This window comes from Temnothorax americanus, unplaced genomic scaffold (genome assembly GCF_048541705.1).
Source record: "Temnothorax americanus isolate GAGA-0224 unplaced genomic scaffold, ASM4854170v1 Scaffold34, whole genome shotgun sequence".
NCBI classification, from domain to species: Eukaryota; Metazoa; Arthropoda; class Insecta; order Hymenoptera; family Formicidae; genus Temnothorax; species Temnothorax americanus.
This window is the reverse complement of record NW_027509485.1, coordinates 1,163,271-1,180,709: the sequence shown is the minus strand read 5'-3', so window position 1 is coordinate 1,180,709 and position 17,439 is coordinate 1,163,271. Positions and strand designations below refer to the sequence as shown.

General features: G+C 44.4%; 1 protein-coding gene across 4 annotated transcripts in view; it reads right to left on the bottom strand.

The window, feature by feature from the left end:
* The window catches only part of LOC143901549 (homeobox protein homothorax-like), a 223,422-nt gene that overhangs the window by 27,604 nt on the left and 178,379 nt on the right, over nt 1–17,439 (bottom strand). For all 4 annotated transcript variants that reach the window (XM_077413971.1, XM_077413972.1, XM_077413974.1 and 1 more), the window contains one exon: nt 1,831–1,889. In XM_077413971.1, coding sequence (XP_077270097.1) covers nt 1,831–1,889 — 59 coding nt within the window. The remainder of the gene's footprint in view (nt 1–1,830; nt 1,890–17,439) is intronic.

The window sequence follows — 17,439 nt, the reverse complement described above, 5'->3', positions numbered from 1 at the left end:
TCTCTCTCTCTCTCTCTCTTTCTCTCTATGTTTCGACCGTTTAGTTCGATTCACCCTCGCCAAACTTTTCCTCGGGCGGTCCTTTCCGCGTCGCGGGACAAAGACGTGGCCACGGATAAAAACGTAAGAAAAAGACGGGCCGTGAGAGGCCACGGCCGATAGAGCGAGAAGAGTTTCGACTGTGTGGCAACGGGAGCATGTTCCCTGATCGTAAAACTCGGTCTGATCACCGCTACCAATTATCCCACCGTTATCCGAGTGTTATCCGAACGTTATCCGGAACGTTATCCACCTCTGCCCACCCGGTACTCCACGGAAGAACCCTCTCACCATCATCCGAATCACTACCGATCCCTTGAACCCTAACTGAGAGAGAACGAGAGAGAGAGAGAGAGAGAGAGAGAGAAAGAGAGAGAAAGAAAGAGAAAGAGAATGGTTCTACCCTAAACACGAAGGCCCGTTGTTGTCGCCTTTTACTGCAAACGAAGTGATTCTCTCCTCGTAAACGCGTCGTCTTTACAGATTATTCGACGAAGGAATATCTTTTTCTGATATCAAACTTTCAATTCTCTCGTATTAATCTATCTTCAGTAAAGTTAATAAGGTCATTGCCGCACGTAAAAAAATTATCCTTATTTTATAAATGCTTAGTACGTTGAAATAAAAAATATTTTTAAAAATAAGTATTTTTTCAATAAAAATTTTTTTCGTGTTCATAGACAAAAGATTATACATCTATGTTAATTATTTAGCACATAAAATTTAAAAATTCTCAAAAATGTCATAGGTGTACATTGAGATCTTAACTATAAGTTTTAAACAATAATAATATTATAAAATTAATTTTGCAATTGTGTTAATTTAATCATTGAACCTTTGGAAAATATAGTCAAAATGCCGAGGACGTAAACGACCTGCATGGTTGCAGGGTTAAAAGTTTTATTAAAAATTAAAGAATTAATAGTTGCGCAATTGTAAAAGTCTGTTATCCATTCGCGTGAAGTGTGAAACTTCGTAATAATACTTTCTAAATCACGAAACGGAATGATTGTCGGACATGATATTAATCAGACACGCAAGAGAGAAGTGAAATTCAAATTTCCATCGTGAACGTGGAATGACCGATAATCGAATCATGAAGTGATTTGATTTCCGAGAGAAACGACGAATATTGCGGATATACAAATACGTACGACGCTACAGGCTTTATTTGATTCGAATGTTTCGTTTATTTAAAAAATATTACGAAGAATATCATGCAAAGTAGTTGTAAAACTGAGTATCTATCGCAGATATCAAAGATATTATATGTCCTATTGCATTAAATTGTCAGCTATAGTTACAAAACCATTCGTAAACAATCGGTTTTTATCAAGTTTTCCTACTAATTTTACCATCTATCTATAAATTTTATATTTTATATTTGATAAAGAAAGAAATGAATGAACTTGTCTACAATTTAGTTTGTTAGAGAATTAATAGTTCAAAGTTAAGTTTTCGCATTGTAGCATTCATCTTAATAAATGGTAATATTGAGTATAATAATAAAGTTTCGTTAAAAGTTAAACCTTTATTGTATATTCTAAAAATTTAATAACATTGAATAATTTCAAAATGCACAAGAAATCTTACTAGCACTTAAAAGAGAAACATTAATTTTAATTAAAAACAAAATGAATTATGTTAATTCGTATAAAAAATCAGAAAATTGATATTATCGAAAATAAATATCGTGAGGTATGGTCGGCACTGGTGGCACAAAATTGTACATGTCTCTCGTGTCGTGTGGGTATGTGTAAATGTCTGTTGGCTGAAATGGATTCATCTTACCGGCTCGATTACTCTGGTCGATCATCGGTTGAACGATTCTACGTCTCGCGTTTATGAACCTGAAACACACAAACGAAACGAATCACGTTAATAAGATAATTGTGATTTATTTAATATATATTCATAATTCTCTCTCTCTCTCTCTCAAGATAATTTTTCAATACAGCAAATTTAATAATCGTAAAATAATTCTTTCAGATATCATGATAATTTTTACATATATAAAAAATAAAGAATTCATCCTTTTAGACCTGTAAGTTTGTCTTGCAAATAATTTTACAGCTTTTTGTCTCCCTCGCATTTTACATGCGGTACACGCGATACAAGAGAGGGAGGATTGTCTTGACGCGATCCGCTATCTTTGTAACAATCAAGAAAAAGCGAACCGCGCAACTGGCTCGGGAGATGAGCGAGCAAAAGCGGAGAAATCCGGTAAAGAGGAAAAAAATCCTCGATACGTCATTAGCCCGCGTTGAAGAAGCTTCCATGTGAGCGCTTTCCGAACAATAGATCTGCGGTCTGTTCTGATGTTGGTCGAAGTCCAAGAGGGTGGTAGGTTCAATACAGTGTGAGATAGGAACAACCGGGGGGAGAGGAACGGCGATAGAGTGAGCGAGACGCGAAGAGGAAGGGCGTACGTCAGCCGACGTCAGCGTCGCGGCGCCCTAATGGGCGCAGACGCCGGAAGTGATTGGGTTTCTGCTCGACTGACTCGAGCACACCCCCTTCCCGTCGTGGAATACTCCAGTTCCCCGTGCCAGAGGGGATGAGGAGGACATAAGCAAGCCCCGAAGAAGCGATGGCACCCCCTCTTGTTTTGCAGCACATCTTTCTTGCTTAGTCTCACGCCTGGCCGACTCCCACAGGAGAATCTTATGAATAATAATTATTAAACTCTCATCGCGTCTCGCTCACGCCGCTGCGCGCTGCGCGCTGGATGCACGTGGCCATTGTCGCAGTTAAGACGCGGACGGTGCCCGTAAGTCGTTCGACAAGTCGCCATGAGTCAAAGGAGCTTCGTTCGACCGAATGAGTAGTAAAGGACTTCGGAAACGATTAGCGTACGCGCGCATGGAGGCGCGTAGAGATGGCCATAGAATTTTGATAATATCGTCAATCGAACATCTAAACGCGTTGCAAATATCTCCATTATTGTATATCTATATCAATATCGTAATTCTGTGATATTAAGTATAATAGCCAACTACCGTAAATTTTTATCTTCTAATTTATTCAGCCAAGAGTCACGTAAAAGAAAACAGTCATTCTCTCTAGTGTAAGAAGATGCTGAATATAGTCATAATACGTGCTCTCGAAATAAAGCTTTGCGTTGCAGATGCGAATGCAACACGACAATAATTATATATGTAATCGCTTCAAAGTCAAATCCTCGACTATCGTCAGACGAAAAAGTATCGCTGCGCGAGCATGAAACCAAGGGTCTCTCTTTAGCTCCCGGATACTCCTAAGCGTCTCTGGTTCCTCTTTGGCGAGGTAGGCAGCGTGTCACAGCCAGCTGACTACCGCTAACCACCCCCGCCCTTCCACTCTATAGCAGCCACCGTCGCTGCTGAAATATCGCCCGAACAATGGCGCACAATCCTCTAACCGAAACGAGAAAGAGAAAGATAGAGAAGAAGGGATGTGCGAAGAGGGACGAGAACGGTGAGCGACTGCCCAAACTCTCTCCCAAGAGTTCGGTCGCGAAAATCAACCCGCCACGTTGCAGAGACACGACAAAAAATTTTACGATCGATGTAATGTATATCGTACCTTTTTTACATTCATAGACAAAATTGTGCGGTAAAACTTGAAAATTTAGATCAATAATTATAATAGAATATATAACAATATAACTTTATTGCTCGTTAAAAAAATTCTGAATAGTTGAAATTATAAATGCATATTCTTGAGACTAACATATTCATCAATATATTCATTAGCACCACGACATATAAAGTTCGACGAAACAATCGTCTTTCAACACCTAATCGATTGCGAATCAGAAAACCTGTTACGACAAAACGAGAGGGATCCAAAACGAGGTGAGCATATTGTTATCGAGGCGATTACCGAGTCACTTTAAATGACAAAACATTTTTCGTCGCGCCCTCGTCAGGGCTTTCAGGATTTTAATGCAGTTTTGATTATGAATTTAAGGGGAAGCTCCTCTCACAGTGTGTTGTGAAACGGACCTGCGGCTGGGAAAGTTTGAATACACGTTTGAATATACAGGAGGATGGAGAAATAAGCCGAATTATTTTTATCATCGAATTTAAACTTTGCATGAAGAGAGATATCATTGAAATCGGTTATCTTGAAATAGAAACGAGAAACATTTGTTTTTCAATACAAAAATAAGATATTTCGTTTCTATTCTTTACGATTTCTAATAAAAAACAGCTTCAGTTTCGTTTTCATCGATTGAAATGAGAAACCATTAACAACTGGCAAAGTGAAACGAGCGCCGAGCGGACGAATTGAATAAGCGCCTCGGAAATCGCCGGTGAATTACAAACGGAATTTCGAAGAGCAGCGCACGAGAATTATTGACAAATCGCTGACGTTCGGAATTTACTCCAGTATCGCTGTTATACTTTTCACGAACCAATAACATATAACATGTTTCTGCGAGAAAAAGGTAAAAATATAGTGTTGAATTGGAGGAACGGATGTCTCCCTCTCGTACCGTGACTAAATTTAGTGCACTTCGAGCGAATACATAATGCCTGTATTTGCTTATATGTGCGCAATACATAATCCAATATATCGACTCGAGCTCGCGTGGCATTTTAAGAGAGTTTTAAGATAGAAAGATGACGGTAAAAGAAACTGCGGGGATTGACTTGCACTCCTCATAAAACTCTTTTTTTTTATTCCCCCTTTTCTTTTATTGAAAATTGTCCAATTAAAATTAAAAATTAATTATTAAGATACATAAGTAACAACAAATTCGCAATATCTCCCTCTTTATTCACAAAAAAAATGTATATGCATTTCATCGCTACGGCCAATTTTTTATCGATGAATGTATAATAAATATCGATAATCATTTCTAACGAAAAGATAATTTCGTTGTAAGAGTAGTATGTAATATTTATTGGCTAGAGAGAGGCTTTTTGAAATGGCACGGCGATAAACAAAGATATATATACGAGAGAAGAGCTTCCTTCATCGTTGCGCGGCTGCGTGAGTGGAATAACGATGATTACTGTCGCGCTAGCAGCATTTACTCTCCGACGGCATTCGCAATTATCGGGAAGCTTCCATTAGTTAACTGCAGTCGATACGCAGTGCACCGGGTCCTCGCATCAAAACATCATTACTGCCCGAACACGGGAGCGCGAGAGAGCCGCCGTGCTCGCAGTACTATTGGTAATCAATTTCGCTCCCGTGGCGTTACTATACTGGCGAGAGAGAGAGAGAGCCGCACTAATGCGCGAGGCCTCAGCGTTCGCGTCGCATTACGGGAAATCGAAAAGGCAGTCTCGTAATGATTACGCGTTAGGAAACGGATCGAGCGACGAGGGGAGGGCAGGTAGGTTGAGTTGCAAAAGAACCGTTTTAATTAAAACACGAATGAGTGCGCGCGAGCTGAAATATAATTCCCATCGCCGAAGGCGGAAAAGAATATTAAAATAGATAAGATGCTTGAGAGAGTGGCGCTGCATTATTAGCATTATCAAAATTTATTATTATTATTATTATTAAGCGCGTGGAATACGTTGCTTTACGTAACGAGGATTTCAATCAATACCAGAGTGGAGTAATAACGGTGCAATTATTTTTATTGAATCGGACTGCCGCATGCGACCTGTAGTTAGATTATTTATGTAATTATCCCCCTTTTCCTGCGCCGCCAGTTAATGAGGATCTGACCTCGCAATCCAATCGGCAATTGATTTTTGCGTGTGTAAAATTACCACGGACTTAGTCCCACTGATGCAAGTTGCCGTTGCATCAGAGAAAACAGCCGTCATCGTCATAGGCATTGCATTCCATGAAAACGAATGCTTATTAGGAGCCGATCGTACAGATAAAACATCAGGAGGAACATGCACCGCTTCGTATCTCGCATTTAGAATCTACAACCATATCGCGCAAATAATATAATGGTTATTTAACAAGCCTCACAATGGAGACAAGTTGGTAACTCAGTTACTTAAATCAGAATTATCATAGAATTGAATCATAGAATTTTCAAAATATTCCCTTCCCTCTCCGTCATTCTGTCTCTCTCTCGGTGATAAAAAGGTACGAGGTACGATGTGTGCGTACACCTCTCTCTGATCCTTCGTACGCTCGCTTTTTTCAAAATAATTTTACTGCACCAACAAAAAGCTCGCCGCTTGAGCTCGCGCGATCGAACGCGAACGGATATAAATCTGAGCGTTCATAAGAATAGCGTCGGCCGCCGCCGTGTCGGTGCATTTACGATCGATAAAATCATTTTATCCGAATATAATGCACCGGTCGATTCACGCGCCGCTCCCGGCGAGTTCCTCTTTTTTCCCCGCTCACCGTTTTGTTCTCTCTCTCGCGCCGCCGCCGATCGTGATCACGATTTTATTGTAATACGGCTCGGTCCGATCGCGCGCGTCTCGCCCGCGCACCGTCGGGATATCCTCAAAAGCGCGGCGCCCGCGAACAAACGAATCGAATCCTACGCAATACATAATTCTCGTTCGACAAATTCAATGAGCATTATGGACCGTCAATATCCTTCTACCGTGTAATCGAGTTTCCTGCAGGCGTCGCTGGCAAAATTGCGGGGCGCGCTCCGACAATTCTGGAATCCAAGGGCTGCTGTCAGCCATCCGGATTGAAAATTTGCATTTACGATCGTTATACAATCGAGCAAGTATTCAAGATTCGTGCAAATTTTCGTTTGCGTTACGCCCTTCTTCTTATTTTAAAATGAACCATGTTCAAATTATGATTGTTAGCTCGAACTTTATTATAAAAATTATTAGGACACATATACAAGAAACTGATCTTTCGTGTCTGTTTGAATTATAACTTTATTAAAAAGTGTTATTTTATTAAAAGTAAGAGAGAGGAAGAGAGAGAGAGAGAGAGAGAGAGAAGCCATGCGACAGAAAAAGGTACGCATCAGAGCGCGAGTAAACTGCTGCCGAATTCCCGGTGGCCGCAGGGGCGTAGCGATATATAAACGCCGAGAACGCGGGGCCAGCGATCGCGCGTATCGGATACGCGTAGACGGGTTATGTGTGTCAACAAAGCGATTTAACACGCGACGTGTCACTGATAGCTCCCGCCGCCGCAGCGGCCGCATGGCTGCCTGCGTCGCATCGACGTGCTCGGCTGGACGTGCGTGCACCTCGGCTGCATTTAATCTATGACTCTGCTGCAACGCTTTTTCGGAAAATTCCTATCCCGCGCCACCGTCCACTTCCTCTCCCTCTCTCCATTTCCCTTTCCCCCCTCGCTTTATCCCCCGGAGCGCTGCCGTCCCCAGACCCCTCCTCTCGCCCTCCCCCTCCCCGCCCACCCCCCAAAATTTATATAATTGTTTTGCCGGTATCGCCACTAAATCGTGTCGCGGAACGCGATAGTGCCGGCGCGCTCTGTTTCGCCGTTGATGTTGATGGCCGCATCGGTGATCTCGCCAATAAAAGGATCGAGCGGGGGATCGAGGGGGTAACATCCATATAGCGCTCGATATCTACGTATCTACCGCCTGTCACACCACTTCGCCTGCCTGATGCACGCGTTAGAGTCTCTTCGATTTTTACACGCCAAATCCTGCTTTAGAGTGATTGTTTTTCCGGTGCGTAAGCGTAGCGCATAACGGCTATTAGATTCGCGAGTGCAGAGCAATTTTGACAAATTCGAGACTGTCGGTAAGACCGACAGTCCATTAAAAAAAAAAAAAAATCCCTTCTCCATTTCGTGGCTCGTAACTTTGACGGATCTCTGACAAATCGGTGTAGTGCCGATCGTGTGTATTATATCGTCGATTAATTTCAGCGCAACGGGTCGACGACTTAAGAGGCGCTACGTTAAGGTAATGGAGCAGGATATCGGGCCACGGTGCCAGCCATTTCGGACTCCAGCCCAGCCCTGGGTGCGAAACAGAACTGCTCGCTTCGTGAAAGGCGCACGTTATTGGGTTCGCAGCTGTCGCCAACCCTCGCCGGTTGTGGGGTAGCCGGAGTACTCGAGTCGATTGTCACCGGCCACCTCGTCGCCGGGGTCAGACTCATCTCGTCGCCATCGTCATCGCGCCGAGGGTTGATACTACCCGCTTGTGCGTCACACCTAACACCCTCGCCGTCTACTTTCCTCCATGCGCTACGATCTCCCCAGCTCCCGACTCCCCCAACAGCCCGATTTTCACTCCATCCCACCGAGTGGTACCCACGTTGGAGTCGACGGAGGCGTCAGCTTGTACAGTCTCTTAAACTCTGGCTACGAAGCCACTATATGTACCAACTGCTGACGCCGTTATAAACTGCCGCGGCCGCCCTTTCCGTCTCCTCATCTCGACACTCGCGCGCGAGTATCCGTGTGGACGGTAGAAATGGCGATGTCTCGTTTTCACCATATCTGGTGATGTAGATATTAAACCAAACTCTCCAAACATACCGAAATTGACAACACGATCCCTATCCTTAAAAAATTATCACCATTAATTGGTAAATCAAACACTGAATTCTTTCCGTTTATTATTTTCGATTTAAATTTAGAATATTTATTTTTTTCAACAAAATTTGGAAAGCGTAAATCTATTCTTATCCCGAAGAAAAATGTTTATGTTTTAGAGTCATTCGTATACGTATGTTCTCTATTATATTGCTTTTCGATAAATCTTTCATTACGTTTCATTTGAAGTTGCAACGTAAATAAAATACTGACAGCCGCCCGTCATCGTTTACAAAGAGGTCCGAAAGTCGCGCGAAACCGGCAAGGAACTACCGCAGTTACCACGTCGTTCCTGACGCAAATGCGGTCGTTGTTTAGGCGGGTAATGGTACGGTCGTCTCGTTACTCATACCAGAGAGCACTCTCTCCGACCGATCTCGGTTGATCTCTGGACGCGGTTTATCCCGGGTCTCCCAGCGCGTTTTATTTAGATTTCACGAAAACGCGGAGCCTCGGGTGGAAGATAAGGGGGTCGTTTAGATTGACCGCTCGTCCTCAGGATGGCCCTAAAGCGCCCCGTTTACCATCTCACAATCGTGAAATCTTTTCCCTACATCTCTCTCCGCCATCAGCCGACACCGCAGACGTACGAGAGCGTATACATCCTCCTCGACGAGGAGGCCAGCCGCGTTTCTCATTCCGGGTTACGACTTCCTCCCTCTCACGACCTCTCCGCTCCCCTGCTCCGAGAGTCCTTGTGTTTCTCATTACGACATTCACCTTACGGAGCGGCGCATGTGCCCCCCACGGGCCCGTCGAGCCCTGGTCCGCCGCGCGCGCGGCGAGGAAAAAACCACGGCACGATTTTCGACTCCGGAGATTTCGAGGTCAGTGATATAGAGGAGGAATAAAATACACGCCCGCTCTCGACCGCGCGCGCGGCGGCGCGGCGGAGGCCTCGACATTAGAGGCGGATCGAAATTTTTATCCGCGCGAAATAGAATACGCGAGCGTGGTTTATGGGTTTACGCCGCGGGGGGATTCACGCGCACAGCCCGGACAGTTTTTTATATTCTCGCGTATGGTCTTTCTCTCCTTTCCGCCATCCCGCGATCCCGCGCCGCACGCCTCCGCGGCGGAGTAGCGCGCTGTAGGGGCTCGGCTCGGGGCCGTGTGCGCGGAATTTGAATCCTCTCGTAATAAAATCCGGGCTTTATGCGACGGCCTACGGTATCCCGCTCGTGCCCGCGCGCGGCTCGCGCACATTTACCCACGAAAAAGTGAAATGTATACAGGTAGGTTACGTGTGTACGCGCGCCCAGGGTATACCTGTCCCCGTTCGCTTGTCCGGATATAAGTGTCGCCCGCTGCACACGAGCCACCGCATCTCGCCCGGCAGATGTAAATAATACCACGAAATCGCTACCAGATACCTACGTCTTCTTTTTTTTTTGCGTTGTCTTCCTTTTTAGCTTTCTCGTCCAATGGCGCTTCATTCAGCCGCGCCATATCGCTTCGCGCACGGATTGCGCGACGCCGAATAATGCATCGATGTGCAGTCTTGTAAACGCAAAAAACGACGCGATAATTACATAGTTGTTACAATGTCATTTTCTATTTGCATTGCGTAAATAAAGCGATAGCATTGTTTCACAATTAGAAAATTCATTAAAAACTGATAGTAGTATCTTTTCTTACAAAAAATTATATTGAATCCATTCTTTTAATTTCTCTCACATCTCAATGTGTACTTTTCTTGTAAGATTGCGATTCCTCAGAACGAAATAGGTATTATAAAACGAATATAACGGAAAATGCAGTTTGGCATGTGAAGACAAGAAAGAGCCAACGCAAGCGAATTAGCTTATGATTCGATAGCGAATATCTGCTCACTTTTGTCGCGGCACGTCTGTCATGCTTATACAAGACTGCTTATAAGATGAAGAGAAAGAAAAAGAAGAAGAAGAAGAAGAAGAGAAAGGGGAGAAGAAGGAAGAGGTGGAAGGCAGAAAGTAAGAAGATTGCGGAGATCGGCGAAGTCCTGCAAGTCCTCCGGTAATTTGTAATTCGCAGGTGGGAAGCGAGGAGATCCAAGATACCGGGAAGATTTAGTGGAGATGACGCATGGCCGGCGAGTAGACATGGCGTCGCTTGTCCGAGGTTTTTTGCGAGCGATGTACCGATGTCATATGTGACTTTAACGAGGAAATTTAGAACCACGTGATGCAATTCTTTGCACCATCTGACGTCGTCCCTGTTTAATAAAGATGTAGAATTGGCTCGTGTATTTCTTCGTGCTTTACGAAATGGCCGCGTCAAGTGCCGCGGCATCGAATTTTCCTATATAATTAACAACCGGATATATAATAATCTTCTCGCGGGAAACAGTTATCCATCTACTAAACTAACTAAACTATCCCGTTGTCGAAATAAAGAACATTAAATATTATGAAAATATATACGATTTTGTAATTTTATTCGACTAATTAAAATTCCGCATTTTATACCGGCGAATTAACGAAGCCTTTCGAGGTACAAAAATCGTGTCCAGCCTCGAATAATATAATCTCTCATTAACTGGCACGAATTCACGTCGTACGTGATGTAGGACTAGTAGTGCAACGCAGCAGCATCCAGGGTGGCGTATAATTACCCGGAATGGGCGGGGGCGCAAACGTTGATAGCGAAGTCGAAGTAAATCGGATTACTCGGATATCATCTGCGTAATGTATGTATGCAGGCATGTATACACGACGGCTGTATATACAGGGTGGCGCGGCCAGGAAAGGGAGGGCAGCGGCAACAGCAGCGCGACGGCGGTAGTAGGGTAACGCTTCTCCGCTCGAGGGAAATAAGGGTGGCGCGACCCGGGAGATAAAGGGTGCACCGAACGGGCGGAGGGCGCCTCGGCTACGACATGTTTTTCTAGACAATTTGTTCGGCAACATTAATCACCGGGAGCATCGCGAGACGCGGGCGTTAGTAGAAAGGGGCCGTCGTCGTGAAAAGCGTCACCGACTATCGCGATCTTTGCCATTCTTTCCAAGCGTTTCGGCGCATAGCGTATGCGTATCGCGTGCGTATACGAGAGATAAATAAAATCTTACACACACACACACACACACACACACACACACACACACACAAATAATCGGTATAATTGAATGACAAATAAAAAAAAAAACGGATTTCGTGCGATCGTCAGGTGTCACATATACTCGCAAAAAAAGTCATGCGTTCCGGCGGCTCGATCGAAATGTCCCAATTACGTTCTCGCGCACGTGGAGAATTAGCGATTCGGAGAGAATGGGTTCCCCCGCTGGTTCGTGAAAATTACGTTCCTTATCGAGCGTACGCTCGTAACTTCAGATTAATCCGCATTTATATTTTAAGCCGCGTGCCCCGACCACGTACTCGAAGCAGCTGCAGCGACGTCGCCTCCACCGCCTCCTTTACCTTCCACGCAAACTACGACGCAACACACAATACCGTGAGATGATTATCTGGAAAACTAATTTCGCCGACGCGCGTGTTGTTGCCCGCCGACGACTACCCTCCGCCGTCCGTGCGGTGCGTTGCCCTTCAACCACCCCCTCGCTGTTGCACCGCAGCTTAGGTCGGCGGGCGCAGCTGAAGGTGACGGACAACGAGGGACGAATGGACATTGTTGCAATCAAAGCTGAGAAAGAGATGATTAGTCGCGCTTTACCAGCAGTTCTCTCGTTCCCGTCACACTTGTCGTTATATATTCTCCCACTTTTTTCGCTTTATCTAGAAAACTTCTAATCAACTGAGTCAATTTAGGCGCTAATATTATACATCAATGCTTTTGCAATGTTTTACATACTTTTTCAACTTGTTTTGCGTGTTTCAACATTTCCAACATATATATTTTGTCACATTATTTCTTTATCAGAATTACTTCTCATTATTTTTCCTAAGTTAATATTAATATGAGACACCGTTAATTATTGAAAATATTAAAATTACTTTCGTTTGGATTTTAAAAGAAATTCTTGACTCTCGAACTCTTGCTTCTCCTCGACAAAAATAATCCATCTTGAAGAATGTATAGACAATTGCCTATCCGCCTACTAAAAAATGTATCCCACGTGTTTGCTTCCTGCCATCGGTATATCTCCATCGACATGATGCACGGTAATTTCCTGGAGTCCAGAACGGGCGTGCGTGAGGGCACAAATTTCGACGTGCATGGCACTTGTACGCAGCGCGCGCAAACGTACCGCGTATACGCACGTTCGGCACGAGGCTATTTGTAATTTTCATTATCTTGGCGTAAAGGGGAACATTTAGGTGTCGCGGCACGTAGAGAGTTAATAGGCAAACCAGTCCTTTGGGCGTGGGAGCGCAGATCTTTCGCTTTTGGGGGTCGGTACGAATTGCCTTTCCCTCTCGCTCTCGTTCTCCTACGATTGAATATATCACACGCAGGCGAAGACAAGAAACATTCCTGTATGTGCCTTTTAACATCACAAATAACGTATTTTTCTTACAAAAATAAAAATCTAGATAATAAGTATTTAGGATACAAATTTCGATTATTATTGATCATGTGTTTCTGAGAAGAAAATTCGCTCGTAGCGAATAGGATAGGTTTTTAGACTATCTCGCTACTGTTATGCTACAACGAAGAAGCATCTTAAGAAATTCGTGGTAATCTGCGACGGTAGTTGTCCAAGATAGCTATGCGGGCCTCGATGGCTGGCCACTCCCGTTTGTTGATTCCAAGCGCGATGCCAAACGTCGTTCTCGGACGTAACAACAATTTCCCAAAATCTGACGAAATTGGCCCCCAAGGCCGGTGGAACGGGAGACCATGGACGGCCACGTAACGGCGTTTATTGGCTGCTTTAAGGCCGTTTCTATGCGCGACACATTGTCGCTAAATAACGCGCAAGGGCCGGCTTGCTCTCCGCCACCCCTGCACAGCCTCCAACCCCATGGCTCCAAGATTTCTCCATTACTCTCGCTCTCTCTCTTTCTCTCTTACACATACACATACACATACACCGGATCCCATATTCTCTGTATGCCCGCGGGTTTAGTCGTCGACGTGGTTGCTTGTGTACGACGTGAAATATGGCGGAACGCGCCTCGACCAATATGCGGACCAAAGCTTTGCAGATTCGGAGAAGACGATTGTCCGGTAAATATTTGCGTTTTCGCGATAAAGAATGAAAGAAAAAAGCAGAATAACAGTATAACATTGCAATTACAAAAATTTTGGATAATATATCGCGAGCTATTCTATTTTATAGAAATGTAACAAAAGTGATCTTTATTTAATTTTGTCATTAGATAATATGATAGCAATCCGTTTAAGTATATATTCTCAAATCAGAAAAACCCACACGTTATTTCTCTAAAACGTAAAATATATTTAGTAATTTACATCTATAACATGTTATAGTATTGCAATACTATAAGACTAGCGAATAATACTTTGGAACTAATTTTTATTCAGGTTGATCGAGAATCAGTTTCATGCGGAAGTCATTATCTTATAATAAATAACAGCTTAAAAGCGTATACATACTCGGAGATAAAGAACCGCGACACGTATTTGGTCCGCCATCACGGCGCAACTGCGCCATTCCGGTACATTAGGAGCAGAGCATAAAGCAATTTTCTGTCCATCGTCCCTCTTTACCGTGCATCGTCGAGGACGCGGAATTACTCACATGTAACACGCATCGGACGGACACATAGACGGGGCACATAACGGCGGGGTGGCTGTGAAAGGGTCGAACTCACTCATCCCTCCATTCCGCGCCGCCATGTTAAGCGCATAGCGAAGGGGTAATTCTCATTTGGGTGTAATCGCGCTCGCAAAACTCCATCACACTTTCCTAATAGAGCCCATGAGGGAACACACGAGGCGAATGGCTCTTCGCGCGCAACCGTTATATCGTACATCGACTTTGGCATTATATTTCTATATGCTCTGTGTAGAGTATGGAGGAGTTTATTGTGCGGGGACGCGAAGAAAAAAATAGACTGAAAAGTTAAATAAATAAAAAGAGCTTTCCTACAACAATATTATACGTCATGAACAATTATAATGCTTATGGCTTATATCGCAGAAATTTATGATGTACATGATAATTGAGTTTTGTAAAAAATAACGTTAAGAAACACTTAAAAAATTGATAAGCAGTCGATTCGATAGAATCCATATTCAAACCGCGTGCGCACTCGCGGTGCACTTACAACCGGAAATTTACAACCCGCAATCCACGATATTCCTGAAACCTTTCTCAGATCGAACTTCGACGGAATTATCCCATAACTATCGCGGACTGCCGTTCTCGCCGGGCAATTTTATTTTGAAAAACCGAGCGTCGGAACCAGCCACACGTGCCGCGCCCGCCGTTCATATACGGATTTTACATATTTCTTTCGTGGCAAACGCAGTTTTTCGCGCGATAGCGTAAGAAGGAGGCAGGACGCAGGTGCGGCGGGTTCGAGATCGAGATTATCGGCGAAGGAACCAAACCGGAAACCGGTATCCTAGGCACGGAGCCTCTTCCATCACTCCATGCGAAGCGCGGGTTACCGTTGCCGCCGCCATTGCTATACGTACGTACGACGTTGTACGTAGCAAACATCCGCGCGCAGTTTCCGGAACGCTGCCTGCTCTCCGCCGCCTGCTTCTCTCCCCCGCTTCACCATCACCGCCGCGCATCTGCCATCACGTAACTCCTTCTCCTTACCGCCTATAACCGAATCCAGCATGGGGGTACGAAACACACGTCCGCGAAGCGGAAGAGACTACGTTCCAGGACCGGGAGATAATCCCGGTTAACGATTGCCCCGGCAATTACGCTGCTGGATGAGATAACGGGAAGTCGTTATTCGAATTTCTCCAAGAGGGAGAGTCTGAGCGATCTGAAAGGTCCGCGATTGGGGACTGGAATACATATTTAGGAAGATATCGTTGAAGGCCGCGGGTGATGTGCTTAAACGTTTATATTCCGCCACCGAAATTTCAGGCCGATAGATGAGAGGGAGTCTCGAAAAGTCTCGAAATCTATTTTTGCGATTGCAATCTCACTAGCGATGATAATTATTTTAACGTAATTGTGATATCAATATTTCAAAATTAATCGACATCATCGTACAATTTGAAACACAAAAATAAATGTTCTTCTATACCTGCGAATGGTATTTTATTAAATATTCCCTTGTCAGTTACAAAATAAAAGTTTTTTTCTCTTAAAATACTGATATTTAAAACGCGTATAATATGTCAGTTTTCCAGCAACTCTCCACAATTGTTTCCAAAAAATTATACAATCCAATAATATCCGTTGATATCCAGGTTAACTATGAAGAATATTTTTGCTCTATAAATTTCAAAAGAAATTATACTTCACTATACTTAATTATATTATTCACAATATTTATAAATCTGAATAAATTATATATTATTATAATCTTTTATAACTCCATCTTCCCCCATTATCAACTACTGGATGTAAGAAGATTTGCCTGGATTCTGCAAGTGCGAATAGTTTACGTGCGTTACAGTTTATATCGCGCGAATAAATAGGCGAGTTCGGGCCGGTCGGGGATGGCTTAGTTGCCGCGATGGCACACCTGTGGAGCAAATTTACGAAATGTTTACGACCGTCTAAAGGGGCGTCCGATCCCGGTCCTCTGCCATCCCCGAATGTTGTCCCTCTGAGCGCACAATGCCGCGTCATTCGCCATTATTACGTCGTTGTTATCACCACCTCGCGGAAGCAACGAGATCCTTCCTCTTTTCATCTATCGCTCGCTCTCCTCGCCTCGCTCGTCTACCTCCCCTCTTTCTGTATGCCACGCGTTCTCAAATCCGTATCTCATCCGCTATCGGCGATCTTTCCGAGAGCCATCGAGAGTTCTTCCATTTATAATGAATACCAACGTTGATAACAAAATATTTCCTGCTGAGATTATCGATCTTCCAACGATGCGATGTGCTGTCTTTTATTTATGCCTTATGGGAATCCCTTCGGCGATGCACGATCGGGCGAAAGTTACCGAGCGAATTAATCGCCGTTCGTTACCCAACAAAGTATGTTCGCGCTTACAATTGGATTTTATTTATGGATTTTATTCAGAATGTATATAGGTGTATCAATTATAAAAGGCGTGCCCGGAAAGCGCGAGAAGATCGGCCCTCTTCCTCCGGCTCGCGGAGCGAGCCACAACTCGGGGCCTCCCCTCTCTCCTTTCATCCTGAGTTATGAATGTGCCCAATTACATCTTAAAAGCTGTGCTCCATTAATTTTCACAGCTGCTGCCGCTTAATTGGGAGCCCGGGCCGATAATAAACCCCGGAGAGCTTGCACCCGGGGCTCACTACTGCGTTTATGGCCTGCGAGAATTCCACGGGATCGCCCGTCTTCGCAGACGATCGCATCGATCGGCCACTGGTTTACCCTTGTCGCTCGCTGTCGTTTTCCTTTACGACTCTGACCTTGATTCGGGTAGACGTCAGTAGGGTAACCACGAAACTTGCCGTAGACGCCGCTTTCGAGGAATCGATAATGGACAGTGCCCGTAAATCCTCGTGCGCGGAGCGAAAACGTTTGGTGCACGTCGGAGACGTCTCGTGTCTAATCGCATGCGAAGATCTCGTTACGATCCCGCAGCCATCATTCGTCGGCTATCGCGACTTTTACGGCCGCGCCGCAGCGTTGCATTCGAAAAGACGAAGATATGCCACCGCGGCTTCCCGGAAAACTTGGTCGGCGAATTTACCACGACGATTGCTCAACGGCGTATCGAAGAGATAATTAATTTTCTTCTAATTAGTTAACGTGCGATAGTAGCGCGAACGTCTCGAGTCGGCGTCGTCTGCTAAATTGGTAATAAAGCGAAATCTACGCAGAAGTACTCAATAAGGCATGTCCAGTTTATCGATGACGATCTTGACGATTCCTAATCATGAGTAACAAGGCTGACAACATCCGAATGCATAACATTATCGTTGAT